The sequence below is a fragment of the Epinephelus moara genome, chromosome 14 (assembly GCF_006386435.1).
Source record: "Epinephelus moara isolate mb chromosome 14, YSFRI_EMoa_1.0, whole genome shotgun sequence".
NCBI classification, from domain to species: domain Eukaryota; kingdom Metazoa; phylum Chordata; class Actinopteri; order Perciformes; family Serranidae; genus Epinephelus; species Epinephelus moara.
The window spans coordinates 26538345-26549712 of NC_065519.1; the positions used below are offsets into that span (position 1 = coordinate 26538345).

The 11368-nt window shown below is 40.6% G+C and overlaps 1 protein-coding gene across 5 annotated transcripts in view; it reads right to left on the reverse strand.

Annotated features, from left to right (window-relative positions):
* Positions 1–9000, reverse strand: part of LOC126400603 (zinc finger MYM-type protein 4-like) — a 30119-nt gene extending 21119 nt beyond the window's left edge. Inside the window, exons 1-8 of one of the 5 annotated variants that reach the window (XM_050061445.1) lie at positions 8294–9000; positions 5818–6391; positions 4137–4189; positions 3895–4044; positions 2635–2698; positions 1954–2061; positions 1095–1291; positions 697–821 (exon numbers count right to left, since the gene is read on the reverse strand). In XM_050061445.1, coding sequence (XP_049917402.1) covers positions 697–821; positions 1095–1291; positions 1954–2061; positions 2635–2698; positions 3895–4044; positions 4137–4189; positions 5818–6391; positions 8294–8335 — 1313 coding nt within the window. In that variant the 5' untranslated portion in view covers positions 8336–9000. The other 4 variants (XM_050061444.1, XM_050061442.1, XM_050061443.1 and 1 more) reach the window with 4 other exon arrangements.
* Positions 9001–11368: the final 2368 nt, after the last annotated feature.

Consider the following 11368-nt stretch of genomic DNA (forward strand, 5'->3'; position numbering starts at 1 on the left):
CCGTTCGCCACGGTACTGCTGCTGCAGGGTGGAAATAAGTCCTGCAGAGTTACAGAGGACCTGGAGAATGTTTTAGGATAGTAATAACATTATATAAGATAATCATATTACAAAGTTAATATAAGATAATAACATTAAAGACAAAATTAAATTGCAATACTTTTTCAAAACTTGATGATTTTACCTTTCTCTACATTTTGTATACAAATTCATTTCAATTTACAATGTTCAAAATTTTCTCCCCCCCTCATAGTTTCCCAAAATCCTGTGGGAAACACTGCACATATATCATTCTGGTGAGGAAAAATAGCTTTTTATAGGTATATTGGATTTAAATTCTGATGTGGGCCACTGAAAAGACACTTTTTTCCAACAACAGAATTAAAGGTCATACAGTAAATTACAAAAAGTGCTGTTATCCACAAAGGCATTCTATTAAAAACTTAACCAAAGGCTTTTGCTGTCAGCAATAGGGTGGAAACATCTGGCTGCCTTGAGGCACCTGTTACATTCCCATTCATCTATCCAACTTAAAATTTAGAAATAGCAAACACCCTAAAACAAATATAATTTTGCTTATAGTGCTTTTTATGTGGTAAATAAATACACCTTATAGAAGCCCAATGCCAGCTTATTGCAGCTAAATGAAACCCTGATTTAAGTTCATAGTGATGTCATGTGGAAACAAAGATTTACCTGTTGCACTGGAAACAAGATCGGTTCTTGTTGGCTGGAGGCAGATGGCCAGTCAGACAGACCGTGGAGCAGAAGAGCTGCGTCGAACCTTTTCTTTGGAATGCCGTTTGGCCTTTCAGCAGAACCTATGACCATTTACAGAACCATGAGACATGAAAATAAGAAATTAGAAAAGAAATAAAACCCTACATCACTGCCCAAAGACCTAACACGTTAAACATTATCATTTCTGCTTATAATGTCATCAGTATAACTGATAAATATAACAAATATTTATTTTTCTGTCAATACTCCACATTAAAATTCAGAGTTTATGTAAACATCTGTCATCAGTAATAACAGTTTTTCCTAAATAATTTGCACATCTATGCAGATGCAGCACAAAGTGACAGCAGTACCTTAGAGCAGCCACTGCAGCGAACACTACCGGGAACTGCGGGTGGAGGCGGGCGTGGGGGCGCTGGTATCAGAGCTGGTAGAGTACTTGGGATTGGAGCTGGTGGTCTGAGAGGGAGGGGAGTCATGGCTTGTAGGACAGCTCCTCTACCTGGGATGAAAATGGCTGCTGGAGGGGGAGCTGGGACAGCTGCTGGCACTATAATGGATAAGAGGTGAAAGGTTGGTAAAGAAGAAGAAAGTTAATATCAAATTACAATGTATTGTAACAAAACATAAGCCTGCACTGGTTTCCATTAAAGTTACTTAATGTCAGAGTTTAAATAGTGAAAAGTGATCAGTGAATTCATCCTTGTGGTGCATTCCCACATGCCTAAAGGGATACTTTGCTGATCATCAACCAGCGTTTCATCATATCAATTTGGGTAGTATGTGTTAATGGACTATATTAAACTTTCCTCTGTCTTGCCAGCGCTCAGACACAAAGACAAAAAGAGGCAGATCGAGAGACAGAGAGCCCCCTTCCAGGAAAACCCACTAAAAATAGGCTACAGACTCCTTTTCAATTTCCAGTGGACACGGCTCTACAGCAGACAAGTATACCTTTCTGTGTTTGTATTTTTTTTCTAGTGTTGTCACGCTTGAGGTCATGGATAAGCTGGAAAACTGGTAAGTAAACAGCAGAAAGCAGCATGAAGGCCAGTACGAATGTTACACTGATTATTTCTTTATATATATATATATGTATATATATCTCACTTATTCAGTCTCTTTTCAGACTGGGTGTACAACTAATTTTGAACAATGTGCAAGCCCTGTCTGGGCGGAGAAGAGAGGCAGCGATGAAGTGGATGAACCTACATGTGTGACAAGCCGCCCTCATTTCAGCTTTCTCCTGCAGGTTTTCAGTAAAGTTGACAAAGTTGTTCATCCCTCCAAGCAGGATATTTATCCTGCCAACTGATCCAACTAAACAGAAGCAATGTTAGTGCCAGGATCACAAGTTTGCATACACCGATGATTCATGCTGCCTTTTGCAGTTACACTTGTTCACCCAATTTCCCCTGGGGATCAATAAAATATTTCTGATTCTGAAAAAAGACTGTTTTATGAGCAAAATCATACTTAGCCTAGTTATAAATGTGGCCAAATGCTTTTTAGGCAGGTGACGCACTAAACTGTGAGGTGAGTGTACCACCTTTAACAATTAACTTACACAATTTGTCAAAATATTACAAAAGCTAAAATGTGGCTTGCTTTCCATGTTTTGGGAAATGACTAACACTAATGGAAGGTGAAAGCAAAGAGTATTTATTTGGTCAGTGTAGCCAAACTAATCCAAAAGCTCTTGGGGGCAATAACCAAACTGCCCACAGCATATCCTGTGCACTCTGCTTTATAGCCACAGACTTTAAACAACCACCCACATTAACTTCCTGTCTCCATCTTAACTTACAGACATGAAGAGAACGCAATATGAGCACTACAACCTGATGTCAAAATGAGAAAAGCATTTCACAGACAAAAAATAAATGAACTCACTGGTAGGGGGTGCAAACGCGTTTCCTCCACCTACAGAGTAGACAGAGCTGATCCTCAGCTCTTCCTGAAATGAGCACACATTAGGAATTCAGATTTGGCTTAAGTGGTTAAATATGCCCTTCAGGCAGTACTGTTGTAAGTTAAAGAAAAAAGTTATCATATTATTGATTTAAAGATGATGGGTCTCTTTCATGAAACATGAGCAGAACGAATTTATTTGTAAACTGTTCACAGAAGGAAATTTACATGTATTTTGCCATTCATTAATACGTTAGTAGCTCTGATCTTTTCATAGGCACTAACAAAATCTACACCTGCTTCTGACGCCTTGTAGTGCTTGTGTAAATAAGGAATGCACATAAATATTGTTTGTCATTATTAGAAATTACAATTTTAATGTGTGTTGTGCTCTGTTGTGTTCACAATACGCTGATGCAATTGATGCATCTGTTTGAGTGGTGAGACTGCGAGACCCACAGTACTGACCAAACACTAAGCTATCAGTGGCTGTCAGAACGTACAGCAAGTTAACACGTCATACAACACGTGCATCACCATACCTTCTGGTTTTGCTATTGACTGCTCCAGTGGAGGTATGTCACTGTCTCCATCAGGAATAATTCCTGACAGAAGTCTCTCCGATAATGCAAGCAATGAGCTCATCTGCAGCTGCAGCTGGGAACAGCCTCCTCTAGCTGTTTTTTTTTTTTTTTTTTGTGCGTACGTAAAGTTTCATATCAAACCATTTTCCTTTAATTTCTAGGATAATTCTTTCAACAGATTACACGGAGTTAACAGCATCTGTTACCTCCTTCCAGGCCGGCAGGATGTACCTATCCACAATGATTATCACCTCCATATATGGTGGTCACTGGATATTCATGGGCGGGCATGTATGCTAATTGTTGAGTAGCGGAAGCATGCTGTCAGTTTACAATTGATTGGCATTCATGAACATAAACACGTGCCTATGATCAAATCCGAGTTTTCCGCAGCATTTATGAATCTGGTGTAGATTTTTAGTACCGAGGTGTTTTATGTGCAAATCTACTCACAGATTTACAAATATTTCATGAATGAGACCAAATGTGTCTAGTTTCTGTGATGCTATAAAACATTATACTATTATTAACAATAAGCACACAGTATGAGCTGTCTGCAGCTTCAACCCAAACACATCATTATTGTCTTCTTGTACCCTCTCCCGATATTCAATATGAAACTTGAACATAAACAGCAAATGCATACTGATAACTTTACCTCCTGATGCTCCAGCTCCTCTTTGATCTGTCTGATGGAGCTCTGAGGCAGTAAAGCAGCATCATAACCCTCATCAATGGGCTCATCTTTAATATTGATACTAGCAGGCATTGGGGGATTACTGTCCTCTGTTGGAGCTGCCTCCGACCTCTGAAATAATAAAGAGTATTCATGATTACTTGCTGAAGATTCAAAGTTTTTATAACTGCAGTTATTTGACAGTCTTTCCAATCGTTTCCTACCTCTCCCTGTTGGCTGTCTTCTGTCTCCTCTGTCTGGGTCAGGGTGCCTCCATCTGACAGAAAGGTAGGAAAGAAAACACAGTACAGACGTCATCCAAGAGTTTCCAACTACACATGTTCTGCCCAGGCCACCATAAACGCCAGGAAATGAACACACTGTTGCAAACAATTCCAGTGCAAACTATTTTTTTAAGCATTTTAAAGCTCCTTTTTTCTTCCTGTGGTGAAATAGTCCCTGCGTGGTCACCTCATGTTTTGTTCTGATAAATGAAAGCTGTCCAATTCCCATGCACATGTACCATCCAGCCCAAGAAGCCCATTGAAATTGGGGTAGTACACACCAAACCCTGACACAAACAAGCCACAAAAACTACAAGATAAAGATATAATATAATATCAGAATAGTAAGAAACTTAACAGACAAGGCAACGATTAATTTTGTTTAACAGTCTAATTTTATGCTGAGAATACTAATTGGGTCGTTTTATGCAAAGTGGCCCAGATGTCAGAACTTTTCCCAGTTCAGGTCGTGGATTTTAGTGAAGGATTTTTGGAGTCTGGCGCACTGCGATTAATAGCATTTGCGATTCTTTGTAGGTATATTCTAAGCCTCACGGACTGCTTATTTTTTTACTGGACTGAGTTGACATTTGTACTGAACATTCAAGATAAGGATGATTTGCAACAATTTGACAGACAATTTTATAATTTGCATAAATAAATATATATCACTACTACATCTAAAAGTAATCAGGTCGTGCATAAAAAATGTAGTGCCACAGATCTTGTGAAATAAAGCTCCTGAGGTCAAATTTGACTGTAGCCTATATTTTCCCAGGAGTCACTATTTTAATTTCCTTAAAACCTTGAATTGGAAAAAAATTAAGATGTTAAGGTTCTGTAAAGTTTTGCTTTGCACTGGAACTATCAGACTGTTGTTGATGCCTCGTGAAAGAGGAGAGACGCTTGGTAAAAAATGAGAAGGAGAAATCCCACTTAATGGGATTTGTTATGCAGAACAGCATGTCAGTCGCTCTCTCTTGGTTCAATTGCGTCCACTGCAGATCCAACATAATGTATTGCCTTTAGCTGCTGATAAAGTTCAACCAGAGCCAATGGTGCACAAACTACATGTGACGATTAGCCACCGTCACTTAAAAGGGTCACTACAGCCATTTAGTACTGCAAGCCAGTGAACTTGAAAGACTAACAAGAGACATAAAAAAGAATGGTCAAAACCAAAGCAGCAGAGGCAAATACATCATAACTTTTTATCTCAAGTATGGGTCAAGCCCCCAAAATATGGGATCCTACATTTCCCATAATGCAACTCAACAGTGTCTTTTGTTAGACCCTCCCTGCCTGGTAAATACCCATTTTTCTGAAAGCCCTCATTACCCTGAAGACATCACTATGACATCGTAACAGTTATTTTCTGACTACAGGAAGCTTCCTCCAGAGACACAGAGGACATTATACAACTGTTTTCACAGGCTGAAAGGTACTCTCTGGCACAAGTGTAGTGAACCCGATGTGTAGAATTGGTGATGTGACAGCCCAAAAGACAATTTTCTTGTCTCTAGATACTACGATACAGATGATAGAAACTTGCAATAAAGCAATGGAAATCAATCTTGTCTTTTACAACAGTCTAAACTGTCATGTGTGCATGCTGCTTTACCTCGGCTGTTTTCAGGTGTGTGGTCCTGTGAGGAGTGGGAGGTGTTAGCGGACCCACTGCTCGCTTCCCTCTCTTCCTCCTGAGGAAAGGGCTCCCCTCGAGTTGTGTTGTTCCCTGCTCCTGGTAGGCCTGTTTTTCCTTTTGTCTTACCCACACTAACATCCTCCAGGGTGCCCATCGGCAGGGCGAAGTGCCAGTCTTCCTCTTCTTCTTCTTCTGGCCCATACGAAGGAAGGCCATCCAACGCATCATCAAATGCTGCCCCTCCACTTCCTCCCCCTCCTCCTCCCTCGGTTGTACTCATGGTAAACGAGGAGCGTCGGACAGATGCAGGGGAGGAAATGGGAGGAAGGGATGACTCTCCAATCTCCTCATCCATCTTCTCTTCTTGTCTGCTGCCGTTGCTGTCCTCTTCTTCTACCGGTTGGTTCTCCCCTTGTCCTGAGGTTTCGTCTACTCCCTTTGTCTCGTCCTGACCTCCACTCCTGGTAGAGCTGGCAGAGCCCCTGGAGGAGTCAGCAAATTCTCCAAGCCCCATTACTTCATCAAAAACTCTGGACAGGTGCTCCTCATGCTGTAGGGGAGAAAAAGGTTGGGGATTTTATGAGGCAATAACAAGTTTGGCACTTAAGGAATGATGCACTTTAATCTTCTGTTGCTCAATGTTAAACCTAATAACTGTTTAAAACATCATAATGTCAAATGTCCATTACTGGTTACTGTGTACCCTAACTATTAATACCATAAATTAAGCTTCAAATTTTCAAAAATTTAAACATTGTTTTACTCTAATTCATTTGAGGAATAAAGACACCTGATCACCTGTGACTTAAGTGTTTCAATTCAGATGTCCAGTAAACCCACTTAGAATCCAGTCCACAGTTATCTATAGTTCTCCCTTTTGTACATGGCCCCTCAACAGAGTGAAGTTGATCCAAGTTACACTCAAATATAGACCTTTATCTTGTTTGTTTTTTTTTTACTTTTTTTGTCATAGCAGGAAAAGCACAGGTGGCTCTAATAACATAAATGATGGCTCTAGACCAGTTAAAAGCCATGTTAATGAGACAGTGTGCACAATACCAGGGCCCTGTGGGTGGGTCATCTAAATGGAGTGCAGCCACTTTCAATTGACATTAGCCGAATCTTTGCTTTCCTGGTTATAACGTGTCCAAATGCTTGCCTCGAAGAAAGGTCTACTGGTCCAACTAAACACATTGCACCTCTGTCTGTCTTTCTCCACTACAGACTTGACTTGCCAAGAAGATGCCCACAGTGCACAAATCTGTCTCCAGCAACAAGCCCATTTACAATACAAGGGGATGGAGAGCCAACTTTACCCGTCACCTTCACATAAGCACAACAACCACCATCTGTCAGTGGGCAGTGTAAATCACTTTGGTTAAATTGAGAAATATGATTTTGTGTCCATCTCAGCAAATAACGCCCTACTCTCATTGAACATATCTTCTTGGTGTCCACGTCTTAGGGAACTGGCTGTATGAGGCTTTATGTTATCAATGTCCCACTACTATAGGTTATGATGGCTACAGGCCCCATGCTGTCCGACCAGTGGTATGGAGGGGGCGTCCCACCAAACTCCATTTAAAATTGGTCAATATCTCGCCTCCTGGCACAATTGTAAACTTGTACAGACACACACATCAAACAACCCAATAGGACATTGTGGTAGGTGATTGAACCCTCGAGTCAAAATAACATTCAAGTGACTCGCATTTAAAATTCAGTGAAATCACTTTTTTATTGTTCGCAGCAGCCCTCCGCGATGCAAAGGCTTTGTGGAGCCAGCAATCAACTGCAACAATCAGTCCAGCTGCAGTGCTGGATTAATCAACTCTCTTGAGATTCATAAAAAAGACCTACGCCATATTCTGTTGAACATATTCGTTTGGCGACTAATGCATTGTCCGGCTGTTAAACGGAGCTTGGCGTGGTGGCATGCATCAGTGCCGAATAGCAGCAAGCTACAGGGTTGACTGCTAGCTAGCTAATGTTAGCTTAAATGTGCACATCTCGACCGGAAGCTAGCCCACAATAACTTCATGTCTTTTTGTGTGGCTGTTTCAGCTAGTCAATTTAGCTTGTCGTACGAGTGTTGCTACATATTCTAGCTTTGTGTTTCTTACCTTTAATCGTTTAAGTCTAAATTCCTCCGAGTCCGCCATGTTTTAATTATGCTGCAGACGCCGCGCTTCCAAACATCCACCCACCACTGAGGGTTATGGGTTATGTATGCAAGCTACTAACAAAAAAGATGCAGCTATAAACTCAATAAAGCACAATGCTAACGCCGGTAAGGCAGGTTGTTACAAATGTAAGCAGAAGGACACCACCTAATGTTTTTGGGTATACTTTCCGAAGATAAGAAACACTTTTACATATTAAATGACCGTTAAATGTACGTTAAAGGCGACGACGAAGAAGAAACAGTTCGGTGTGGAAGATTCAGCGTTACCGTAAATTTGACTGGCTTTTCTTCATCTTTTTCTCCTGACATCGTAGGTAGTTCAAAGTGATGATATCTTCCTCCAGTTAGAAGTATAATTGCGTTGCACCAGCGTAGTCCGCTGTTCTAAATACGTAATTATACTTTCCAAGTCCACACATGCAGCCCGCACGCCTAACCCGGTTTTTTCAAATGCCCTCTCCAGCGTCACTGTGCTGTATTCAAGTCAATACGGTAATTCCAGCTTTTATTGACCACGAAACACTGCACACTGCATTCAGTGCATTTTGACGCACAGCCACGTCTATGCGCACAGCAAATAAAATCCATACCCTCCATATTTTTCCCCCGTAATCTAACACCATGCATAATGGATGTCACAAAACTAAACATATTTTCTTTAAATATAGCACATGATTAAGGTCTTTGTAAATATGTTTGATCGACAATTGAAACATTACAATATGTGGTAATTCAAAGGGGTATATATATACAGGACATAGGCCTAGTTTATCTCGAATTGTGTTATGTAAAAATATGTAAAATACCACCTGCCAAAAGTCATCTCCCTCACATGCCAGAAGATATACCCAATTACTTACATTTGAGGGTAGGTGTAACCTTATTATTCAGATATTTGTAATGGGTTGCAGACATTTTTTAGATATAATTTTGAGTGGAAGTGATTAAAAAAGACCTGCAGTTACATTACTTAGTTAATTCATTCTTGACCAGTCGGCTAGCTAAACCCTTGAGGTCCGACAATTAGTTCTGTCAGAATCAAACCCCATTATTGCAGTGTAGGTTTTCACATAAAATAAATTTCCTTTAGTGTTTTGCTGCATAGAAAAAAAATACAAAAAAAAAAAATACTGAAAATACTATTTACCTACAATTACTGCCTTGTATTGTATGCCTCCACAAACCAGTCAAAATGCGCTCACAGTTTACATCCATGTCTGTGAAAATACTGACACTTCACACACATCTTACACCCAGCCACACAGAAGATCTGTACAATCAGCACAGTTTCAAGTTCGGCACCCAAGATTAGTGTCACCAATTCAGTATCTGACCAAATGCAGCATCTTCTGTTCCTGAGTTATGGCATTGAGTAATGGCCAGAAAAGTGTTTTTCCAAACATTATGATCTTACAGTGAAGTTGACCTTCGACCTTTTGGATATAAAATGTAATCACTTCATCATTTATTCCTAAACATTAGTGTGGAGTTTTGTCATAATAACCATGTGGATTCTTGAGTTATGGCCAAATGTTTTTTTGACGTCACAGTGACCTTGAACGTTGACCTTCATCCACAAATTCTAATCAGTTCATTCTTTAGTGCAAGTGGATGTTTATGCCAAATTCTTATTCATGAGAATGAGATGGATGTAAGGTCAGACAGGAGGTCTGTAATCCAGTCTGACATGTTCAGCTGTGGGAGCTTATCCTGCAACAGAGCAGAGAAGTGCACAGACAGGACCCTGGTGTAGGTTTCTGAGGATTCTAAAAAATTAAATGGAGGGCCCTGTTGACTGTGTCCTCTACAGATCTGCAGGGGGTCCAGGAGTGGGTTGATGATAATTTTGAGGTGGAACAGGACAAGCCACTCAAAAGACCTCATAACCTATACATGACACAAGTTCTCCTAAAATATGTTATTCTGGACAACAAAGTGGGTTTCCTTTGTTTGACTTAGTGTAAGTGAAAAAAATGTACAAAGTGTGATATAATATAGATAATATATGATGTTGTTAACATATGTCTTTGTACAAGTTAAACATTACAAATCAAAAAATAAGACTTCCTGAATATAGAGGTCAGGGCGACAGGTATGTAGTCATTTATCCTGCCGTCTTTGTGTTTTGGGAGATGAGGATAAGGCTGGAAGTCTTGAAACAGGCTGGTACTTGTGCAGTGAAGTGTTGAAAATGCATGTGAGCATTCACCGGAGTGAACACCATTTGGACAAAATGCTTAAAGTGCAATTTGGAATAAGGCCCAGACAATAAGAAGAGAAGACACTGCCCTCTAAGCTGTCTTCAGTTTCACCATTCTACATTCTGGATCCATCTAATCAATGACTGCCAGATCAAAATCAGTGGTAAGACACACATCTCATCCTGTCAGGGCCACAGCTCCTATTCAGCAGAGGGTGATCTTAGCAAATGTGTGGCTTGACAACATAAACATTTTAATGGGTTCCAACATCACATCTACTGAGGTCCCACTTAAAGCTTTAATAATCTTGCACCCCATCAGCTATCGGTCTGTTGAAATTTTAACATCTTTTTATAGAGATTACCAAAGAAGACCAACCTTCGCTGTATGTTCTACTGTAGCATTTGGCAGCATGGGCCTGTTTGTCCCCAGATAATCTACTCACAGCAGCCAGTGGAGATGACACAGTGGACAACGGTGTTAAGGCCAAGTGACAGCTGTTACAGCAGTGACCAAAGGGTTGGCATAAATGCTGAGACCAACCTTAACTGTATAAGGAGACCATGCTACAGTAGCCTTTGGCAGCATGAAAGCAGCATGTGCCTGTGGTGCTGCCTCAGATATAGGTGGACTGGACTGGGTTGGCTGGGTCTGTTGGACCCCTACTAATCTACTCTCAGTAGCCAGTGGAGATGACACTGTGGAGGAAGGAAATGCTATAACATAATAGTGACACTGATGATCAGGACTAGGCAATTCAGTGTGGGAAGAAAGTGGAAATAAGAGATGGTCTGTCCATTTAGTTTTGCTACTCAGTTTTTGGTGATCACTCTACATACACAGAGCATGTAGACTTGGTTTTTTTTTTAACCTGTATTCATAGGGGATAGGCTGCAGCGTACCACACGCATGAATCTGACATTAAACATTGACCAGCCTTTACCGTATGAGGAGAGCACGCTACAGTAGCCTTTAGCAGCATGAAAGCAGAATCTGCTGGTGATAGACACAAATATCTGCATGTACGAATACAGATCAATTTTTTAAAAAGCTAATAACAACATAAATCTTTGTCAGACGACAGTTCAGGGGTTCCGTGATTGTGTCACATCCAATGCGTTCCGCCTCCTTTGCTCTCCAC